General features: G+C 45.3%; 1 protein-coding gene and 1 long non-coding RNA gene across 4 annotated transcripts in view; both read left to right on the forward strand.

Moving 5' to 3' along the window:
* creb5b (cAMP responsive element binding protein 5b) overlaps positions 1-22,769 on the forward strand; it is a 41,993-nt gene that overhangs the window by 9,328 nt on the left and 9,896 nt on the right. For all 3 annotated transcript variants that reach the window (XM_015974974.3, XM_015974973.3, XM_015974976.3), the window contains exons 4-7: positions 317-438; positions 1,412-1,569; positions 12,481-12,607; positions 14,401-14,511. In XM_015974974.3, coding sequence (XP_015830460.3) covers positions 317-438; positions 1,412-1,569; positions 12,481-12,607; positions 14,401-14,511 — 518 coding nt within the window. The remainder of the gene's footprint in view (positions 1-316; positions 439-1,411; positions 1,570-12,480; positions 12,608-14,400; positions 14,512-22,769) is intronic.
* Positions 15,509-19,328, forward strand: LOC139070043 (uncharacterized). Its single transcript, XR_011520701.1, has 2 exons — positions 15,509-18,261; positions 18,503-19,328. It is a non-coding gene; the product is annotated as an uncharacterized lncRNA (long non-coding RNA).

A 22,769-nucleotide genomic window follows, 5' to 3' on the forward strand; every position in this document is an offset into this window, starting at 1 on the left:
CCCCCCCCCCACCCCACCCCCCCCTGATGTCGGGGCGAATGCTGCAGCTTGTCAGAGCTCAACAAACGAGGCCCGCTCGGTTGGTGGAATCTGTTCTTTGTCAGCAAAAAGCTGCCGAGCAAAACGGACAGAACACTTTTCTGTAGAGCCGACGTGTGACAGCAAGTTCCATAGTTCTACTTTTTTCTATTTGTTATTGAAAAATGAACATGCAAAAATCCTAAATTAACACGTATTTCTCTCTATGATGATGATGGCACGCAGAAATAAAAAGACATAAATGCAAAGAACTGACAACACTGTGTTTGAATTCCAGACCAAACGCCAACTCCAACACGTTTCTTGAAGAACTGTGAAGAGGTGGGACTGTTTAGTGAGCTGGACTGCTCCATTGAGCAAGAGTTTTGCAAAGCCCAAGAAGAAGAAGACAGCAAACAGGTAAACTTCAAATAGCAACGTGGGTTTCAAAGGAAAAAACCCCAGAAATACCTAAAACCACAGCTATCAACAGAGTTTAGGTCATGATTCGTTATCTAGAGCCATCATAAACCCTGTCACACATAGCTGCCTGCATGAAACACTCTAAACAGAAACACCTAGACCTCTTAAAACCACACTGGGGACTTAAAAAAGCAAATAGCCACAAGGGTTTGAACTCATGTTGTGTATTTTCTCCTCTTGGTTCAAAATGTGAAGTTGTGTTACCTTTCCTTGTGCACAATGCAATACATTGTTAACACTGTTTTACTTTGTCAGTTGCGACATGTGAATGGAGATTTGTCACCCACCGTGAGTAAAGAGAATAGGGATCAGGTTCTTCACCTGTAACTTCAAAAACCTCCTCAGGGGCGGAGTCGAATTTCCACCAAGAAGTAAAACCAGACCTCAGAGACAAATTTTCCTTAGCTGTGGCAAAACCAGACAGACTGGCCAAGTGTCGTGTCTGTGTGAGAGCAAAGTCCAAAAAATACCAGAATTTGTCAAAACATGTCATTATTTATGCGTTCTGGATCTGCCCTGAGGCACCTTCACCTGAGATATGGGTACTACTCAGTTCACCACCAGACAGACTGCTTATTTAACGTCTGGGAAGTTATGCAGCGCAGCTAAGCTGTTGTCTTGGGAGGTTTGTCTCTGGAGCTCGTCTGTGCTCGGGTCAGCCGTGTCTGGTCTGCCCAGTCTGTGTGGTTTATGATGGGAGACTCTGCCAGGTCAGCAGGAGGCGAGTCAGAGCAAGACAATGTGGGAGTGGAGCGGGCAAGATGCAGAGAATAGCAGCAAAAGTACTTGGAAGCGGAAAGCTGAATGAAAAACAACACGTTGTACACATTTGTTTTCATTTGATTTAAGCTGATCCCAACAAACATATCATCTGCGTGTTCTCTGCTTGCTCCTCTTTTCCTCTCTGCAGAACATCTCACTGCACGGCCAAGCGGGCCAAGGCCAGCACCAGCACCCCCACTCACGGATGGCCAGTCATGATACCAGCATAGTGATCCAGCAGGCCCTGCCGTCTCCTCAGTCCAGCTCCGTTATCACTCAGGCTCCTTCCACAAACAGACAGATAGGGTGAGTGAGCCACTCAGAAACCTGTTGAGAAAAGCAGCTTTTGTCGTGTGAAGAGCGGCCGCAGAGCAGAGTACTGCTGCTGCGTGTTCCTACTTTATTCCTCAGCTGCTGATCATTTCTGACGGACTTCAGTTTATCTGACAAGTAGCAGATTTTGTCCTCTCACCTCGAGTGTGCCCCCGTCTCAGGGGCAGCTTTCAGCCAAGCCTGGCCTCTTTGTGTTCATGCCAGCTGTCCTCCCCCCATGGTCCCTGAGGTAATCTCAGTGTTTAGTTACATTTAGAGACGAGTATTTGGGGCCAGTAATTCATGTTTTGCTGTTCATTTAGTATTGTCCCACAGCACAGCATGCCAAATAACGTCCCAGAGGACTGGATGAGGTCATTGTTGAAGCCTCAGCCATGGCTGCTTTTACTAGAGTTTAGCATTTCATGTTCTTTTCAATGTATGGGAATGTGGACCGCCTCAGGGTGCTGCTTCTCTGATTCAAAATCTGTGGTGTTCTTCTGCTTCATCATCCCTCTGTGAGTTTCACTCGTAATTTGTTAGTAGACTCTTATCCAGAACTTATCAAATTTTATTTGTAGAGCACTTAGCATGAAAATAATCAGCACTAAGTGCTTTACATAAAAAAGAAAACAATGTACACGGATTAGAAACACAGCTTTAGCGCATCAAAATGACACGACCAATTCAAACACTCAGCACACACCCTGAAAACAACAAAAACAAACATCTCAACACTGAAGTTAAAAACACTTAGAATAAGAAAAAAAATCAGCTAAAAATAGTTTGAATCAATCATGTAAAAGCCAAGCCAAATAGAAAGGTCTTGAGCCTCATTTTCAAAACATCAACACTTTCAGCAGCCCTGAGGTTCTCCGGCAGACGAGGGCCAGAGTAGGAAAATGAGGCTTCGCCGTATGTTTTGTTCCTAACTTTTGGGATGACTAAAGACCCGTAGGACCTCAGGGGACGCGGTCCAAAGAAGGTCCAAGACCATGGACTAAAAGAACCTTAAAATCAATCCTAAAATGTACAAGGAGCCAATGCAGAGGTTTTAGAACTGGTGTAAAATGTTCCCGCCCTCTGGTCCTGGTCAACACACGTGCTGCTGATTTCTGGAGTAGCCGTGGGCTAGGAACACTCTTTTTGGGTAGACCAGTGCAATGCAATAATCTAATCTACTTGAAATGAAAGCATGCATTAACACCTCTGCGCTGGCAAGAGAGAGAAATGGGCGAAGCCTGGCTATGTTTTTAAGGTGATAAAATCCTGGTTTGGTTGTATTTCTGATAAGGACGCCCAGATTTCTCACACATTGAGAAGGTTTGAAATTTTGTTGTTCTGCCTAAACGATCTTTTGTCGCTCTCTTGTATTCAAGACCGATCATTAAAACTTCCGTTTGTCTGGTTGAGCTGTAAAAACTTCTGCCATCCGTGACTTTATATCTAAACTACAGTTTGAAAGTAAGCGTGCTGGTTCGACGTCATCAGGGGGCACGGCAATGTAAAGCTGCGTGTCATCAGCATAGCGGTGAAAATCAATGGCATGTCTTCTGACATGTGCATGTACGGATAAAAAATGTTGGGCCTAAAATTGATTCTTGGGGAACTTATGAAATGATTATGTCCCTCATGAGTTCCCCCAGCTGACCTAATCCCTCCCCTCACCTCATCCACCTCCACACTCGTGCCAGGGCTCTGTCGCTGTAAACCAGGCCTGTGGTAGGTTTGCTAGACATTGAGATGGCCCTGTGCTGAAGCTGTCCTGTGTAGACTTACAGCTTAAGGAACTGGTGAATATTAGATGGGAGGCCCATCACTAAGCTAGACTGACATCTTGTCAGGCTCTTTGTTGAGCACAGGGATGGAATTTCATCCCCTCGGAGGAGCAGCAATCACTGGCAGTAACCGAGACGTTCCTGGACCTGCTTCACCTGAGTTTACCTGGCATTACAGACTCCTTACTGCAGCAAAGGCCCTCTACCTCTCCCCACAGCTTCAGAGAGACACTGGGGTTCTTACAAATTGAAAATCTGAGCTTGGCCCCTTCTTTCCATCAGCAGCACATTGCTGCAGCAGCGCGTCTTGCTCGCGTAAGCTGCTGCTTGGCTCTTCCCACGAGATGCGAAGCAGCAGGGGAGCAGCTGTCACCGACCGAGCACGAAGTCACACGAGTGGCTTCATCAGTAAACACAACAACAAGCAGGAGAAAATTACAACGTGGCTCCAAAAGTTTTGTGTTTTATGTTCTGTCCGTTTTATAATCGCCAATACGGACCTGAAAAACAAAGGAGACCGCTAGCTACGTGATAACTTCTCATGGGGCCGCACAGTTGGTAACGTTTTTTTAAAGTAAAGCAACCGGAAGGCAGTACGTTTCTTTATTCTGAAAATCTCGGGAGCTTCGCTCCGTTTCTGCATCTGATTTCCTGACTTTCCGTCCCCAAAAATGTCGAACTTGACCCGTTTCAGAGGCGTAAGGGCCGCGACACGCTGCTCCTGAGACGCGGCCGACTCGCGCTGCTGACGGCTCCGGTGGAAAAGGTTCTGTTGACCACAGCGGTTCCTATCAGCAGCTATGACGTGCTGCTGCAGTAACGTGCTGCTGACGGCTGCGGTGGAAAGAATGGGTAATAGTAACAGAGTAGAAAAGTTACAAGCTCTTCTCTGAGGAACCGTCCGAGCTGCTGATCCTGGACCTGCAGAAGCTCTGCTGTGGAATCCTGACACATGAATAAAACTGATTCTCACAAAACCACACCGAGCTTGAAAATTTCACATCAAAGAGTGGAGTCCCTGACATGTGTTGTTAAAATGTGAAGGATGGGGTTAACATAAGAACTGGACGGTGGATATTAAAATGGTTTTATTGCTGAAAAAGGTTCTAAAAAAAAAAGAGTAAACAGAGGTCTCTAAAGGGTCAACATCACAACTAATTATCAACTATAAAAACACCTGGTCAAAACTTGTTAAAAGCTTAACCGAACAGAAGGTGTGTTAAAATCCCGAAGTTGATAAAAGTTCCAAAACAATCTATTGACCTAAAACACCCGGTAACACTTATTTTAAAAGCTTTACCAAACTGAAGGCGTTTAAAACCGAAGTCAATAAAATTGCACCAAACCAAGTTAACCTTAAAATCAAACTGCTAAGAGATCCCACTGGATCCTCCAAAAAACTTATCACTAAGAGTTAGAACTACCAACGTTCCAAACTACCAACGTTCCAAACTACCAACGTTCCAAACTACCAACGTTTCAAACTACCAACGTTCCAAACTACCAACGTTCCAAACTACCAACGCTCCAAACTACCAACGTTCCAAACTACCAACGTTCCAAACTACCAACGTTTCAAACTCATCCAAACAAATCCAAACGAAAGGGGTTGAACCCAAACTAAAGCGGGAGGCCAGCAGAACCCCTGCACTGCTGCCTCCCAGACTGCTGAAGGCACAGCCCTTTTATGCAGGTGTTGGTGATCAAGGCGATGCAGCTCAGCTGTGCTCCTCAGCAGCCCGGGAGAGAGGAGGAGGAGGGGCGGAGTCAGGCTGATCACTAGGGCAGGGTGATCCTGGCTCCTGCTCTTCACTCAAGGCTGGCAGCCGTGACACTGTATGTCTAAAGTATGTTTTATCTGGTTTAGTTTCAATCATAATGACTGAAAGATTGAGAAACAGCTATAATTCACCTGAAACACTCCACATGTTGTGCTTTGTCACAAAGGACAGCAAAACCAGCTGGATCTCAGCCGTGCCTCCATGTTTGTGTTCCTCTGTAGCGGTGAGCGTGCAGCATCCGATAAATTAGGACAACAAGTCATTGTTGTTGCTCCTCAAAGCGCTCTGAGGCAGGAATCAATTAGGTTTGGTTTTCCATTTACTCTGAGCTGGCCTTGCAGCTGTGAGACGTGCAGACCCCTCTCGTTACCACCTCTATTCCTTACCTTCCTCTGCTTCCAGTCCTCAGACGAGGCCTTCGACACAAACCAGCGTTGAAACCGAGCAAAGAAAATAACCTGCAGCTCCTAATGTCACAGCTGTCATTATCACACAAAGGGAAGCGGCGTTCAGCTGTTCTGAATGCCCTCTGCTGTTTGATCATAAACATCTGGTGCTGAGTAATGTCAGCGTTAAACGTGCTGGACAGCCAGCTATGTGTGACACAACCTCCACCTTCTGACTTGCAGGAAGCAGAGAAATGGGGGAGATGGGCGTGGGGAGGAGACATTAAATATGACATTCTTTGGCTCCATAGAGTCATTTAGTCCAATTGTTTCCATTACATAGCAGAGTCCAGTGGAAAACAGCTGTCTTGGGAAACTGTCTTGAGTTTTTTATGATAATGACACTTGTAAGTTCTTAGTTTGTGTTGTTTGTAATACACGTGCTATTTTACAGAGAAGTGAAATTGTGGCATCGACGGGTCGTCTCCATGTCGTGTCGTTGTTCTGCTCAGCAACAAAAGCGGGTGATTTCAACCAGCACAGTGAATGAACCCGGTTCAGGTGCTGAGCAGAACAACAACACCACATGGAGACGACCCGTCGATGCCACCATTTCACTTATCTGCTATTTTGTCATCTAAGCCATATTTATGTGAAGGGAAGGTAAATGTAATTATTCAGTGTTAACTCTCACTTTTTTCTCTGAAGTTAGTAAGTGGACTTCCTCCTGATGGCAGCAGGTAGTATGTAGTGAGGACACGCTAGTGGCTGAGTGGAGGTCGTGTTGAGTTGATGACTAGATACAGGTGATTTATCATTTCTCGTCGGTGCCAACATAAAAAGCAACACTTTACAACCACTTGTTGCTCATGTCAAGCAGAGTTTAGTTTTTGTGGCCAAACATTTTAAATATGTTTTCAGGACTTGGCTCTATTTTAGATGTAAGCTGATATCAGCTCATTGTTGCCTAAAGGCCTGTTCTTAAAAGCAAACAACTGGAGTGAGAAATCTTGTTGGTGTTGTTCTCTCTGCTTGTGACATTGGGGATGTTGCACCCGGGGTGCGTTGCATGCAGTGTCTCAGGAAGTCTGTACGTGGTTTTGTTTCCCATGCTTCTTTAAATGCACACCATATTTCACACCTCAGTCACCCAGCTACTGGCGGTCCTTGTCTTGCCCATAAGGGAAGTCGCACAAGCACGCCGTCCCTCATGCTGTCTTCCCAGAAGGGTTTCATACCTCATCGCTCTGCAGAGAACAACAATCCGATGAATGTTTGCAATAACTGATGAGCTAAATGTGTAAAGTAAAAGTTTTCATCAACATCTCCTTCACATGATCTCTGCCATATAAGATTTTTGTGCCTTTTTTATTGACTTTAACCAGACGGGTCGATTGAGAACTCATTTTCATTTACAACGGCCATCTGGCCAAGAGCCAGCAGCAACAGAGACCGTAACGTTCAGTGCCCAGTCGTGCGATTTTGTATTGCACGACTAACATCAAGGCTACTTCTGTTTTGCACAAAGACTGTAACAACAACAGTTAAGGCATTTTGCTCAGTTGATACTGAGGGGCCTAAAGTGGGCCAAGACTCCCCCCCCCCTCACCGTTGGACCACCAGCAGCTGTAACTGGTGACACAAGGACAGGACAGAAGTTCTGATAACACCTGAGCTCCATGACGTCTGAGACTGATGCATCAGTGTTACAGCGGGACTAAAGACATGATCAGAAACAGGTTACAGCTGGATGATCTAGGAAGGTAGAAGATCAGGACGTCTGAGCGGTGAACAGGTGAGCGGACCTTCGGGATGTCCTGCTGTCACGCTAAGAAGGTCACGGCTGCAGATCCACACCTGCAGCCGTAGATATTCATCACGTCTTCCTCGTTCTTCACGGCCGTGATGCGCTTGGATGAAAACATCTACCTCTTTAGCTCCTGATCAGCTGATGACAGCTTCAACACACCGCGCTGCTTAACGCACGCATTTCCTTATCAGTAACAGAAACAAGGTTTTGATAAAAGAAGACGGTAAATAATTAGTTTACTCGTTACCAAAAGAATTTTTTTTTTATTAACGCGATTATTTTAAACGGTGTTATTCCCATCACTGCTCTGTTGTGTCTACAGAATGCGGTGACTGAGACAGTGAGGGTCTCTGCCCACCCGGCCAATCATCATCGTGTTTGTAAGTGCGTTACCGACACCTCTCTCTCCCTGGCTGCAGCTGAAGTGTGGCGGTCAGAAAGCCTCACACTGCTGCTCAACGTTCGACAAGCACATAGTAACGCACAACCTTCCGTCCCCAGTAACGGTAACGGCGTTGCAACGGCGGGAAAAGTAATTAATTAGATTTTTGCGTTACCTGTAAAAGAACGCCGTTATACTTAAACGGCGTTACTCCCAACACTGGGCAGTGGTGATAATAAGAGGAGTCAGTCCTGGAAATGTAAGGGTTTGGGTCCCTCAGCTGAAAGGTTTGAGGTATTTACAGTTAGAAAATAATCTTTATGTTTATTACTTTAGTTTTTATAACAGGTAGACAGTCGCATAGAAAGTTGTCAGTTGCAAAAACGGAAGTAGAGAAAAAAACGAATAGGACAAAGCAGGATGTACATCTGACCTGAATTAAGATGAGCTCATTGTGTACTGCAGTGGGTTTAGTAGTGCGTTTGTAGAGGAACGCCCAGACTCTGTTCCCTCTCATTCCAGCGGGTCTGTGTCATCCCTGCCCCGGGGCCACCACACATGCAGGCTCCTGCTCAAGCAACTCACACACAGGGATGTGCCTCGCAGCTTCGGCGAGCGCAGGGATCACAATCTGGGGAAATGCATGAAAGAGGGAGGGATCAGAGAAAGACCTAGAGGAGGAAAAATGGGATCAAAGGTGGATGGAGGAGAGGAAGTGCAGCATCAGGTAGGTGGAGGAGAGTAAAAGAAGAGGGGCATTTATCCAGGATGAGGGGTTGGGTGGATGGGAGGCCAGAAGGCATGAAAGGAAAGCGTACATCATGTTTGGATGAAGGCGGGGATAATGAAGGAAATATTTACTGCGATAACATGAACCAAGACAAAAAAGTTGACAGATAAGTCATGAAGTTTCCAATGGAAAGCAGCAACGATGGAATGTAAATAGTGGGAGAAGCTGTGTGCCAGCTGTTGCAGACCCGGTGATGACAGACGCCAGGTTAAGAAGTGAATTATTACTGCTGGTTGAGCTGCAGCGACATGCTCATCCTTGTTTTCCTCACTCAATCACACACAGAGAGTCAGAAGAACACATTTTAGTTAATAAACAACTCATTGATTCAGTATTATTACCAACTCTTCATTGATCGTACTTCAACATGGATTTACTCAACTTCAGGCTCCCTAACGCTAGGACACCCCATTCTGGTGAAGCACCTTTACATCCATCACGCTAATAAAAGTCAGCCTGTGTCGTAGCCCATTACGCCTGATTTATTTGATCAGATTCGTATTATTTCCTCAGTCCAAACCCCATGGCACTCTCCTCCCACCAGTGATTAAAGGCAGTAAATCAGGGGCAGGTCCTGTGCAGTGTTTACTCAGAGAGCCAGGCAGCTGCAAGCTGTTTGAGGCCCTTGTTTCTTGCTCTGTTTACCTCTGTTCCCATGGAGATCGCACCACCATCTCCCAAACGTCTGGAGCGGGGCCCTGGGCTGTTTTGGTTACGTTCAAAAGTTTTTAGCTGCTGCAAAGTCTACCCAGAGCTTGCAGTGACTTCACCCACTGCACAGCCATTGGAGTGATGTTGGATGTGTCGAGGAGAGAAAGAGAGGGAAAAGTGAGAGGAGAAGAGGGAGGGATGAAATCAAGGGGTATGGAGGCACTGGGTGGGGGGAGGGCGAAAAGCCAGGGAGCATTACATCATTGCTGGAGCAGAGTCAAGAAGGGAAGGACGTGAGTCGGTGGACTGACTGCACCTCTCCTCCTCTCGCTTGTCTTGGATGACAGCCAAGCCTCTTGTGTTCAGGTCCTTAAACTCGAGCTGCAGTCGGGGACTGGGACAGTAAAACTCAATGTGTGTGTGTGTGTAGACTGAAGTATGGGCATCCTAAGAGGTCCAGGAGAGAGTTATACAGGATTAGCAGAACAAAGGGCGGTTGTCATTTCTGCTCCAGTGGATGGAAAATACCAGAACGACTTAGAAAATTGACTCTGCAACAAGAGAGCAAAACAAAAAGTAAACGAGGGATTCATGGAGGGAAGAAGATCTAGTAATGATGTCATAGTGGAGTCAAGCAGGGTGGGGGTAGTGGTACGGTGCTGGGTATTGGGCGGGGATTCTGGAAGAGAGCTGGGCTGAGAGTGTGAGGCACTCAGCAATGTGAGAACAGCAGGTCAGGAGTACGGTGTCTACCTGCTCCCCCTGAGGCCCACAGCTCGGGCTGTTACCATCACACACACACACACACACACACACACACACACACGCATGCACATGCGCGCACACGCACACACATGCACACACACACACACACACACCCTCTCTCACACACACACACACACACACTTATGTGTGTTAGTGGTGGTCAGAGGGGCCGACGGCGCCAAATGGCAGCCTCGCCTCTGTCAGACCTCCCCAGGGCGGCTGTGGCTACAAGTAGCTTACCATCACTAGCAGTGTGTGAATGTGAGAGTGTGTGAAAGCATCTTTGGGGGTCTAGAAAAGCGCTATATAAGTTCATTGCATTATTATTATTATTATTAATATTATTATATGCACGCACATGCACGCACGCACATGCACGCACGCATGCACACACACATGCACACACACACACACAATCACACATGCGCACGCACGCACATGCACGCACGCATGCACACACACATGCACACACACACACACAATCACACATGCGCACACACTCACATGCACGCACACGTGCACACACACACAATTTTTAAATCATTAAGTCAAACAATGACAAGTTTAAGTGAAAAATGTTTAAAATGGTTTCAGAAATGATTCTGTTTGCTAGAGACATTTCTGATGAACAATTAAAGACAAGAGCTGTCTGTCAGCACCAAACTCAGTGCGTCCACATGGACTGTGTTAGGTCCTGCCATCCCTTTCATTCACATCTTAACGAATCAGCAGAGTCAGCAGTGGGTTAATCCTCAGAGGAAGTGCTGTCACACAGCCGTGTTGTTTTTCCCTCCACCGGATCAGCAGGTTGTGTTTTGGTGTGTGCCGTGGTGACAGACACACACTTTGCTTTAGCTATTCTAACAGACAGGTGCAGAAGCACAACCTGTAAATGCTTCAAAGGAGGCTTTCTTCTCCACAAAGCAGAAGCCTGACATACCCGTGTCTGCCCTGTCTGCCTTTGTGACTGTGGCAACTCTCCATCCATGAGTGAAGTGTAAATGAGACTAGACCACCGGAGGAAGCCTTCACTTTTAGGCCTTTAGCATTAATGAAGCTGTAGGACAGCACAGGTAAAACATGCCAAATGGAAGAAAATGTTTCCATTACTGTTCCTTAATTTAAAATGCTGAGAAAAAAGAAAACAACTTATGTCTGCATAAATGTGATATAAATACGGTTGTGTGGATGCAGCGGTACAGCTCCACTACAGACCTCGTCATCTCCTGGCTTTAGCCACGTGTCAATGTCTGGACTAGCAGCGCTGCTCAGGAGTCAGACGTGTCATTAAACGAGTGTGATTGTGAACAATTAGGATGTTAGACAGGAATGACACACAGCCAGGAAGGTAATGGTCCTGTGTGTGTGTGTGTGTGTGTGTGTGTGTGTGTGTGTGTGTGTGTGTGTGTGTGTGTGTGTGTGTGTGTGTGTGTGTGTGTGTGTGTTTGTGTGTGTGTAGCACTCTAAAATGCCTGCAGCATAAATGCACATAGGCCTGTACAAATACAGGTGTTTATTCAGGTGGGAGACCATTAGCTCTGGTGATTTGGCCGTCACTCCTTTACTTCTCACTAGTGTGATGAACCCGTTTATGATGATCCCATGAATTTGTTCAGCACAGCTAACATAAATGCTCGTACCAGGTTTATGATGCTCGGGGATACTGAGCTGTATGGAGTGGTGAGCTCCAGTACTCACCCTGGTGATGCTGATAACTGGAGTTATCGATTCTTCTTCTGCAGGCTGTTAAATAAGCGTGCAGCAAGTGCCATTTTTAGTCTGGGTAGAAGGCAGCTATGCCTGCGTGCAGCTCGGTGTTCGTAGTAACAGGGTCCTGAACGTGACTTTTTTCCACTTTCATTTCATGTGGTTGTTAAAAATTTGACTCTGTCCCTGACAACAATATTCATCAGCCTCCCCGCCTGCATCTCTCTAGTTTAAACTTGATCTAGGACTACTCACGGTTCTTTCTATTCCGACGTTGTGGATTCAGCAAATCTATAAACTACAATAACAGAATTTTGAAAACTGAAGTGAAACGCGTGGATGCACAAAGCAATAGACGACTTTAGATGCAGAAACATTTTTAGCAATCATAAATGATGTAAAAACACAACAAATCTCGTCAGTGTTACATTACTTGTTAACATCCTGGATCATTTACAAAATGTTGTGCAAACCATTAGATTTCTTGCAAACGATTAAAAGTCGCATACTTTTTGTGTTATTCATGAGAATGTCATGCATCTTTTGCTTATTAGTAAAGTAAATTAGAAATAAATTCTCTTTGAATTCTGCAACAACACACCCTTTGTGCCAACTAGTAGAATATTTGCTCATCTTGCCTGTAATTCCATACCGTCTCTGCTCGGCTCGTTGCCCTATGCCATCACAACACACGGTTTCTTTCACATCTTAGATATGATTGTATAAAAATCGATATATATTTGTTAGAACATGGCACTGAACATTATTATCTTTGTTATTAATACCAATGTGTTTGACAAACATTTGCACATGACTAAACAAGTGTGCTGACCACTGATGTGTGTTTCCTGTCAGGCCCGTCCCCGGCTCCCTGTCCTCTCTGCTGCACCTACGAAACAGACAGAGACAGCCTCTGCCAGCCTCCATGCCTGGAACTCTGCCAGACCCCACCATGCCCGGCTCTTCGGCTGTGCTGTTGCCCGTGAGTAACAACAGATTGCATGAAGCATGTTAATCAAGTGTCCTTCCATCAGGACTGATGTGCTAACGGCTAGGCTGCCAAGACCAACGTGGATAGCTGCTGTTTTAAAGCTCCAGTCTCTTAAAATTCTATTATAATGATATTTTGTAAACCTGCACACAGCTATCCCAGAAGACTACACTTTGCTGCTTTTGGTGATATTTATGCTTCGATTCCCCCGATAACACAACATGTTGGTGGTGTTTCTGAAATAATATTGCATGAGCAATATAAAATGTCTCAGTTTGTAAGACACTTTGGATTAAAGTGTCTGTCAGATACATAAATATGAAATGTAGGCGACTGGAGCTGTGCAGCAATGCAGCTGTTAGCTCATCAGGTCTGCAGGATGCAAACCGTATTTAGATTAACTCAGGCAGCGATCTAAAACAGGTACAACTGTAATCATTTATAACTTTTGCACATAAACACATTTTAAAGGGGCCCGAAGTCCACTGAACAAGTCATCTTCTACAGGAAAACTACACCGCCTGCCCAAAAAAGTCGCCACTTGGATTTAGATAATCAAATAGGTACGAGCTTCCTATATAATTAGTGCATGGCAGTGACTTGTCCAAGGACACAACTACTGCAACAGACTGAGAGAGACTCGAACCTGCAACTCTCCACTTACGAAACAGGCACTTAACTCTTCTGCCACCATGGCTCAAAATACAGTTTTAGAAGACCCACATTGTGCAACAACATCGTAATGCAGAGAAAGCCCTTAACATGAGGATACAACACGTGTTCTCAGTGTAACACAAGCCAGGCGGTGTTTATGGTACAGAACACGATCCCTACCATGCTTATTAAATTAGGAGCTAAGTGATTTGGGGTAGATTGACGGCTCAGGAAAGGGGTGCAGGTTTCAGTGATATTTTTACACAAAACACACTTACTGCAATTAAGGTTGTGTGTCAGGTTCTAGACCCGACTCTCTACGGACACCGAGGGAGGAGGGGAGGGTCAGGCAAGGAGGGGGCTGCAGAGAACAAACACACACACACAGACAAACACACGCACACACACATGCGCGTGCACGCACACGCACACATGCTCGTGCACACACACACAGACAAACACACGCACACACACATGCGCGTGCACACCCACGCACACGCAGACACACACACACACACATGCATGTGTGCATGCGCGTGCATGTGTTTATGCACACACATGCACACACACACACACAAACACACACAAACACACACACACAAACACACACAAACACACACAAATGCACACACCAAAAGCGTTTAGTCACTGAAACAAAGGTTTCGTCTTTCCAGCTGGCGCTGCATGTTGCACACTGAACACATTATCACCCGGCACAGGTGACCTCTCACCCCTGTCAGCTTACCCAGCTGATTTCCTCACATTCAGGTTTTAGCTGACCTCTCTTACCCTGGTCAGCCAAAGGCAGGTCATTAGTGCATGTGTACGTGTGTGCGTGCGCACACACACACACACACACACACACACACACACACACACACACACACACACACTCCTGTTGCACTGGCTTCCTGTGTTAAGTCCCTCCACTCTGACTTCCTGTTTTGGGTCAGCTCCAGTTATCATCACACAGAGCCGTAAGTCTCGCACTTAATTGTAAAGCTCAAAACATCAGGGTTTGAGAAAGACTCCTTTGACACCTTAAATAGCTTGTGAGTCAACCTGCAGGTGTCTGTGGTACAAGAATGCATCTCCATATTTGACTGTTTCAATACTGTTGCCATCTTCAGATGGAGAGACAAATGTCCATGGGTTCGAACATGATGGGCATGCAAAGTCCCACCCACAGCAGCTCCTGCTCCTCTGCTCACATTCCCTCAATGCACTCAGAAGCCAAACTGGTGAGTAGATGCTAAACGTTGTACGGAAATATACCAACTTTTACACACACACACACACACACACACACACACACACACACACACACACACACACACGTGCAAGTGTTGCAACTTTCTTTTCCACTGGGCTGTGCCAGTAGAGCTGTGCTCGTAGGCCTGTGTGGATGTCATCATTCGGTATGTAATCAAAGCCTTGTCTCAACCTGCCAGTGCAGCGCTGGAGACTCGGGCTGGAATAATAAGCCCTTTATGTGGTTGTGGCTCGGTTGCCCACTGACTGCCTGATGTATATCTTAATGTACAGAACATGTTCTGTAGGTCCTGCAACTTGTTAGCACTAGTTTAACACAGCGGGGGGAAATCAAATGACCTCACCCTTCACAAAAAGGCAGTTGTAGCAGCATGAGCAGGAGGAGAAGAGCACAAATAGGCTGGTTTTTACACTTAAAGACTCTCAGACCGGCAGAGCAAAAAGCTTGAGGGAAAGAACAAGTGTTTGTTTTTTTGACTTTGCACGTTAGTAATGCTCCAACACTTAACAGGATTCCTGTGTTGTACGTGAAAACCTGAACAATTACCCTCCAGGTGATAAGGATGGATTATTACTGTAGCAACGTGGCTGACCACCAAACGTTGTTTTCAAAATAAATAAAGCAGCGAGTCAAAACTTCGATATGAGTCCGTAACAGCAAGCTCTGGCTGCTCTTTGTGTTCGGAGCGACTCCCAGATAGCAGGCGCTTGTGGAGGAAAGAGGAGGTAGCAGGGCTCGTTAGAAGAGTTATGGCTCTGATAGAGGAGAGTGGGAGCAGTCCCAGGGCATTTCATTCCCCCTCTTCCTCCTGCTCTCTCAAGATTGATCGTCTCTGTAGTCTTTAGAATCTCCTCAACTGTTCCTATGGTAACACACTTGGGTAACACAATATTAGTGTATTTGGCTTATCTCCCCTCTGGCTGTCATCCAGCCCCCCCCCCCCCCCCCCCCCCCAACCCCCCCCCCATCTGTGTAATTGAATTGTAAATGCTCTGTTAGCTCTCCCATAAACATACACGCTCACCGAAGGGCTGCAGACCTCTTTAAACCACACAACTTTATGGTTTGTTGGCCGTTCAGACGAGAGGCAGAGCAGAGCAACTGAATTTGGATCAATTGAGATTCTGTTCCCTGATGTCGGAACAGGACTGATGGAATTCCATGATTGTGGACAGAAAGTGAGAGACTAATTGTGTTATCTGGGTGCGATCTCCAGCGCAGGTTTCACAAGCATAGACGAGGTCTCTAATATCTGTAATATCCTCGCTCGGGCCAGGTCGATAAATACGGCCTCGCTATCGGATAACTGGGCCATGATCAGGCCCATGTGTCCCCTGCGACGTTCTCGATCCGGCTCTAATCGCATTACCCTGACCATGTTGACTTGCCGCCAATTGGAAATCTCCGCACTGAAACCCCACACCTCCGAGGAGCAGACCTGGATGGACTCTTCCTTCTCTGCATTCCCACCATGAGAGCGGAGAGCGGGATAGAGTGGGATTTTGACAGACATGGAAGAAACACATGGACTGACAGGAAGAACGAGAAGAGGAGAGGGGAGTTGGAAAGAGAGAGATAGTATTGATGTTCTCACTTTGAAAGAATTTTGTGTGTGAACTGAAAGTTGGCCCAGATTGTTCTGTGCATTTGCTTGCATGTACTGCAATAAGGATGTTTTTTGTAACTGGAGGCACTGGTTGTGGACTGGTTGCAGGAGTAATCCTTCCCTGTCATGGAAAGCATGCCCAGAGACCAGGCTAATGACAGCTAATTGATTTTGCGGTGGGCCTGAGCAGTAGGGAGGCCTGTCTCTGGTGTAAATAGTTAATGAGCCAAAGGACTGCTGTGGCCCTTGGGGGACTCATATCTCACTCTAAGCTCTCTGTTTGTGCTCTTTGGCCCAAAGACTGTATCTGCATCAGTGTAATTCTTTGCTGTCCAGATTTTCCTCCTTAAGTACCATCGTTTAGGTGATAGTTTATCGCGACAGGACGGGCCAACCACTCAGGTTTGTGGAGATCGGACGGTTTTATCAGCGTTTTTCCTTCACCTTCTTGTTAAAGACCAAGTGCTTACGGCGCCGGGTGTGGTTGAGTGCTGCTCTGCTGTGGTCTGGGGAAAGCAACGATGCGGGTTGTGTGCAGGAGGCTGACCCTCGCAGCGTGGAGGAAACACAGCGGAGACCAAGCCAAGTTCCACAGCATGCTGGCCAAAGCATTACATCACCACTCAGAGCCAGTTCTCCACAGGGCCTTGCAAACACACACACACACACACACACACACACACGCGCGCGCGCGTGCACACACACACACACACACACACACACACACACACACACACACACACATCCTTGCACAGTCAAAAAGCAACAAGCTAGCCTGTCGGGTGGTTGGGAAGACAAAATGAAACCAGCGGGCGAAAAGCTAACCTGAGCAGTCTGTAGAGTCACTTCCTTTCATCCTCAAGTTTATCTGACTTGGTGATCAAAAGTATGTCATCAGTGCCGAGAGCTGATCGCAAGCGTCTTCATTAGAGAACAACACCCTCGAATGTCACCACGGCTGGTTTGAGAGAACGTCACCATTGTTCTTTAAATGAGAACTATGTTTTCCACACATCCTGCCTGCTTCCTGACGTCACATTAAACAGCCTTGCAACACTTTGCTGCTGGGGCCTGAAAATGTGGTATTTATTATCTCCCAACTATCTGTTGTTTACAGTGTTACTAAGGACAATACATTTGCCAGTAAGCGTCGGGCTGGGTGCTGAGATGTTTATGTGGTAAACAACACTATATGTTCTTTGGCTGCAGCCTGCTGGACTGGCCTGTGGAGCTGGCACCAGAACAGTGAGTGACATAATCCCTGGCACGCTCCATGCCCAGTTTTACTTGAAGAGGGGGGAAAACTGTGCTGCCCTTAAAGAAACATTTCATTGCTCACAAGAGGATCTATGGTCAAAGTTTTTCTACTGCGTCGCTTAGGGTTGCTTACAGAAAGCTCACTGTTCTGAGGTTTCTGCGTGGTTTTAAACATTTGCAGCAGGAATTTGGGTAAAAGATCAAGTGAAGTCCCCAGCAGGTTACAGGTAGGGTTGCCAACCGTCCCTTGAAAAACGGAATCGTCCCGTATTTAGAAACACAAGTGCACGTCCCGTATTGAACTCAAAAGGGACGCACTTTGTCCCGTAATATAGTATGGATCAAAATTAGTCTGTAGTCTATTACCGGAATTAACGCTTTATTTGAAAGCCAGCCCTTCGCCTGCTCTGTGACCAATGAGCTGACCGCATGCTTACACACGAATATGACGATACAGATTACCGCTTATTTCATTGGTCGAGGAACGGTCGCTTGGGGAGAAGATACCGGAAGAAAACAGACGACAGCAAACAGCACGGCCAACCAGGAAACTAACGCCGACACTGCTGTACAAGTCTCGGACGACAGTACCCCTCCGAGAAAGAAGAAAAAAGGCTTCAAAAATACAGGGAGGAATGGGAAAAGGAAAATTCCTGGCTGGAAAAACTGCGCGATAACACCTATAAAGCGCACTGCACCGTGTACCGGCGCAGTTTTTCCATAGGGCATGGTGGACTGACTGACCTCAAGCAACATGCGTCTAGTAGTAGCCACATGAAAAACATAAAGGACGTGAAATTACGGGGAACCCTCGATCCGTTTGTCGTCCACAAGGCCACGGCAGAAGCAGATATGGTAAGTAAACATTGCTTTTTTAAACCCTCTGGTTAAAGTGAATGTATTTATATGAAGAAAAAAAAACCCACTGTGTTGGGGCTTGTTTACTATTATTTTTATTATTTTTGTTGTCTGTTTATATGTGTATAAAAGCTATACAATGTAATAAATATACAATAAATGTTTTCCATTTATTTACCACTGTAAGTGTTCTATGTGGTGCTTATAACCCAGGTTTACTTCTTATCTCCATTGGCAGGTTAAACATCTCTATGGATGAGCTTTATGACGAGTGTGTCACTGCAACCAGCCTTCTGGAGCACCTCACCAAAGGACCTCAGGAGAAGGAAAAATGACAGTCCAAGGGAACAGCAGAGAAGTGTATAGAAATTCTTCAGGCAGCTGACCTCTCCAACATCCAGCCTGTTGTATCGTTTGTACTCAGCATCCCATCTTCCACTGGATTGGCAGAGAGGATTTTCTCTCTCATGAAGAATAAGTGGACTGATGTGCGGAACAAATGTTCTACTGAAATAATTAGATGTGAGCTCATTGTCACTCTAAATTGTGACATGTCTTGCTCAGAGTTTTACTCTGCAGTACTGAAAGACAAACAACTCCTAAATGCAGCAAGATCTCAAAAGAAATACAAATGGAGAAAATAGTCTGTTTTCACATAATGTAGCATTGAGCTTTTGAGTTCATGAGTTTGGACTTTTTTTTTTTTACTTCAACCGTAGGCTACAGTCAAGGCCTTTGAGGCACAAATATGTTTACAGCTTCTCCACAGACTTTCTGTTTGCACTTTTCTAATTGCACTCAATGTGCAGTTACAGCGTTGCTCTTTCTGTTGTTTTCTATTAATTTATACAATTTTAAGTTAAGCAGAACAGAGTTGTTTTAAAGAGAGTTATTTATATTCTAAAAAGTAAAGCATAACAGGCTACCGTTTAAGAAAGAGACCTACTTTTTTTTTTGTCATTTTGCACAAAAAGTTGAGCATAACAGTTTTCTGTTTAAGAAAAATACCTTTGTTACTTATAATAATTTTGTAATTTCACGCCATAAATAAATGGCTAAATGATCATTTGTTTCCCATGTTTTCATATCACAAAGAATATGCATCTTCTTAAACCAACTTCAAGTCAAATAGTAAAAAAAAAAAAATCCTTTCACACCCACACACAAAAAAAGAGCAAAAAATCACCACGCTGGGAAGGGTGGCCTGGAGCGGCCGGCCCTGCCTGCGAGGTGTCCCTTATTTATTTTTCAGGGAGTTGGCAACCCTAGTTACAGGAAACAAAGGTTTTCCTAAATGTCAAGAAAGTAAAACTGAGAGGCAGCCGGCCGTGTGTCAGGATTCATCTCAGTCATGTGATGACTGACTGAGACATCAGCTTCACTGCTAGCATGAACGGTAACAGAGTTATGGCTCCCATTTATTTCTTCCTCCTCCTCCTCCTCCGCAGCAGCGAAGCACCTCAGACTCAAACTTGTGTTGCGAGATAGAACATGGAGACAATAAGAGGCTAGCTCCAGGTTGTGTCATAAGCGTCTGAATGAATGGCGTTATTGTCAGGGTGTGATGTCATTTAGCGGGGACGGTGAGCTAAGCACAGCTGAATCTGCAGCCTGCTTCAATAAGAATGTGTGTTTACTGTATAAGTCTGCATGCTGACTGTGTGTGTGAGTGGCTTCTTCTCATTCTGGCACTTATTGTCCCTGGAGTTTGTGAACAGAGTCCGCACATGGATTCAGATTTGTTACGTGTTGGTCACATGGATGGGGTGTACTGTAATGTTTTACTTCTACGGCGTTGAATTTGAGTCTTCTTTAATAAAAGCTAGATGAATGTGTTTACCATGTGACCAACGATGGATGTAAACCAAGCTCAGAGTCTCTCCTCTATGCTACCGGTGCTAAAGGGTTTGTCAACGTTTATTTGGTCACAAGTAGACGGTGTGGAGGACACGGTTCATGCAACAAACAGCTGTTTGTCCTGGTTAGTAACACTGTTTCCCTTCAAAGTAGCACTTGACTGAAAAAACATGTTTTAATGATTATTTTTGATTCTAATCAGTGTTTCATGCAGCCTAAACATGGAAATAGTCTCCTACAACTATCTCCTGCATTAGCTTCTGAGAGAAAATAGACGGTGAAACTCTCAGATGAGAAAAGCCTGACAGATCTACGTCTCACTGTCACCTAACAGTCATGGACTCTCCCAGTTTGACTCACAACGGGGAAGGCTGTTGTTGGTTTGGTGTCCAGCAGAGGACGCCTCGACTAGTAGAAGCTAACATTAGCAACTCCACCACATGGCAGAACTCCTCACGTCTTGTGTTGTTAGTGGAGATAAAACAGCAGCATTGCAGAGCAAACTGAGTCAGTGGTAGAGCCATGTTTCTGTTATCCGATCAGAGGTGAGATGTCCAAACATCAGGAAATAAGAGTTCTCACTTCTAGTTCCCACAGGTGCACCGGGGACCACTGCAGGTGTATTAAAATATAGTCAAGTACCACCTTGATTCTTACATTTTCACACTCTTATTTTCATTTTATTATAGATAGACTTCAAACAACGAAGCTCATTTGTGAATATTAATATTTGTAACAGTGAAACACATTTAAAGAGATTCCTTCATATCTGAGACAGAATATTTCTGTTGTTCTGCCGCCTCGACAGGCAGCAGGAGGTCTGAGGGACAAATCCACGAGATTTCAGATCTGGGACTGATTAATAATGTCTGTTTATTTGACTAGATGCAATGGAGCCTGTGTGTGTGTGTGTGTGTGTGTGTGTGTGTGTGTGTGTGTGTGTGTGTGTGTGTGTGTGTGTGTGTGTGTGTGTGTGTGTGTGTGTGTGTGTGTGTGTGTGTGTGTGTGTGTGCGTGTGTGTGTGTGTGTTGTGTGTGTGTGCGTGCATGTGTGTGTGTGTGTTGTGTGTGTGTGCGTGCATGTGTGTGTGTGTGTGTGTGCGCGTGTATGTGTGTGAATGGATGAATGAATGATTCACTGTAGTGTAAAGTGCTTTGGAGTCAACAATGAACCTGTTCCCTCGGTGTGGAGGAGCAGAGAGGAGCAGGCAGGCGAGCTAATGGCTTCTCTGTCCAGGACCAGCCTGAAGTAGCTGGAGTCTCACAAGTTCCATAGCAAATCGTGCAAATGCTATTTCACAACCCTTATAGCTCCAATAACTAAATACTTTATTATACTCAGCACTTAATCTTGACACTCATGTAAATACAGTGGTGAGGTCCTGTTTCTTTAACCTGAAAAGACTATACAGGATCAGGCCTCTGCTGTCCAGAGCTCATCTGGAGTCTGTGTTGCATGCCTTCGTCCTGTCTCGGCTGGACTACTGCAACGCTCTGTATGCTGGTCTGGCCCAGTGCACGGTTGCACGGCTCCAGTTTGTGCAGAACTCAGTGGCTAGGTTCCTGACAGGTACGAGATGTCGAGAGCATATTACCCCAGTGCTGGATGCTTTGCACTGGCTCCCGGTAAAATATCGAACTAAGTTTAAAATCTTAACTCTTGTTTATAAGGCCCTCCAGGGCAGTGCCCCCTCGTACATTACTGCGCTTTTGAACAGGTATACTCCATCTCGGTCTCTTCGCTCAGCCGAGCAGGAACTTCTGGTGGTCCCCCGGTCGAAATATCGATCGAGGGGTAGTCGTGCTTTTTCTATTTTGGCTCCAACTCTGTGGAACGAATTGCCACTGAGCATTAGGCAGGCACCATCCCTTCGTCTTTAAGTCTCGTTTAAAGACTCATTTTTATCTGATTGCGTTTTAGCGCTAGGGTCACTTGAATTGCCCTAACACTATGGTTTTAACTATTCTTCTTTTTAAACTGGATGCTTGATTTTATTTTGTCCGACATTAGTTGTTTTTTTTATCGATTGGTCTTATTCCAATATCTCTTATCTGTAATGCTGTTTGCTTGCTATTTTATGATTTTATGTTTTTATCCTGCTTTTATGCCCATGTATTGAGAATGTTTTTCTTTTAATGATGTTGTTCAGCACCTTGGGCTTCGGATAATGTTGTAGAAGGTGCTATACAAATAAAATTTGATTGATTGATTGATATATTCCAGCTGATCATGTCCTTATTGGCTGTGCTTCAGTCAAAGTTTCAGAGCCTTTTTTACTGTCTGGCAACAAAAGCAGAAGCTGGAGAGAGAGCAGCTTTTTCTGGACCTCAGCTGCATTCATTCTCTGTAGAAATCAACACAAACAGATGTAACGTCATCACTTCTGTCTCACTTCTCTGCTTTTGCTTAGCCTCGATGTTCGGCATCCTTCTGTTGCAAAACTACTGAAATGAGAAAAGTAGCAGAAAACATTGATGAGAGTAATAATACTCATCTTTAAACAGCAAATAGAGATCAAAAATCAAATGCTACCTGAAGAAATCATAAATCATATAATAATAAATATGCAACTTGATGCATTTTGTCACATATCAGAGTTTAACATTATTTAGGGATGAAATCTAGTTAATTGTGGGTTTATTCAGTTT

Source organism: Nothobranchius furzeri, chromosome 5 (genome assembly GCF_043380555.1).
Source record: "Nothobranchius furzeri strain GRZ-AD chromosome 5, NfurGRZ-RIMD1, whole genome shotgun sequence".
Taxonomy (NCBI): Eukaryota; Metazoa; Chordata; class Actinopteri; order Cyprinodontiformes; family Nothobranchiidae; genus Nothobranchius; species Nothobranchius furzeri.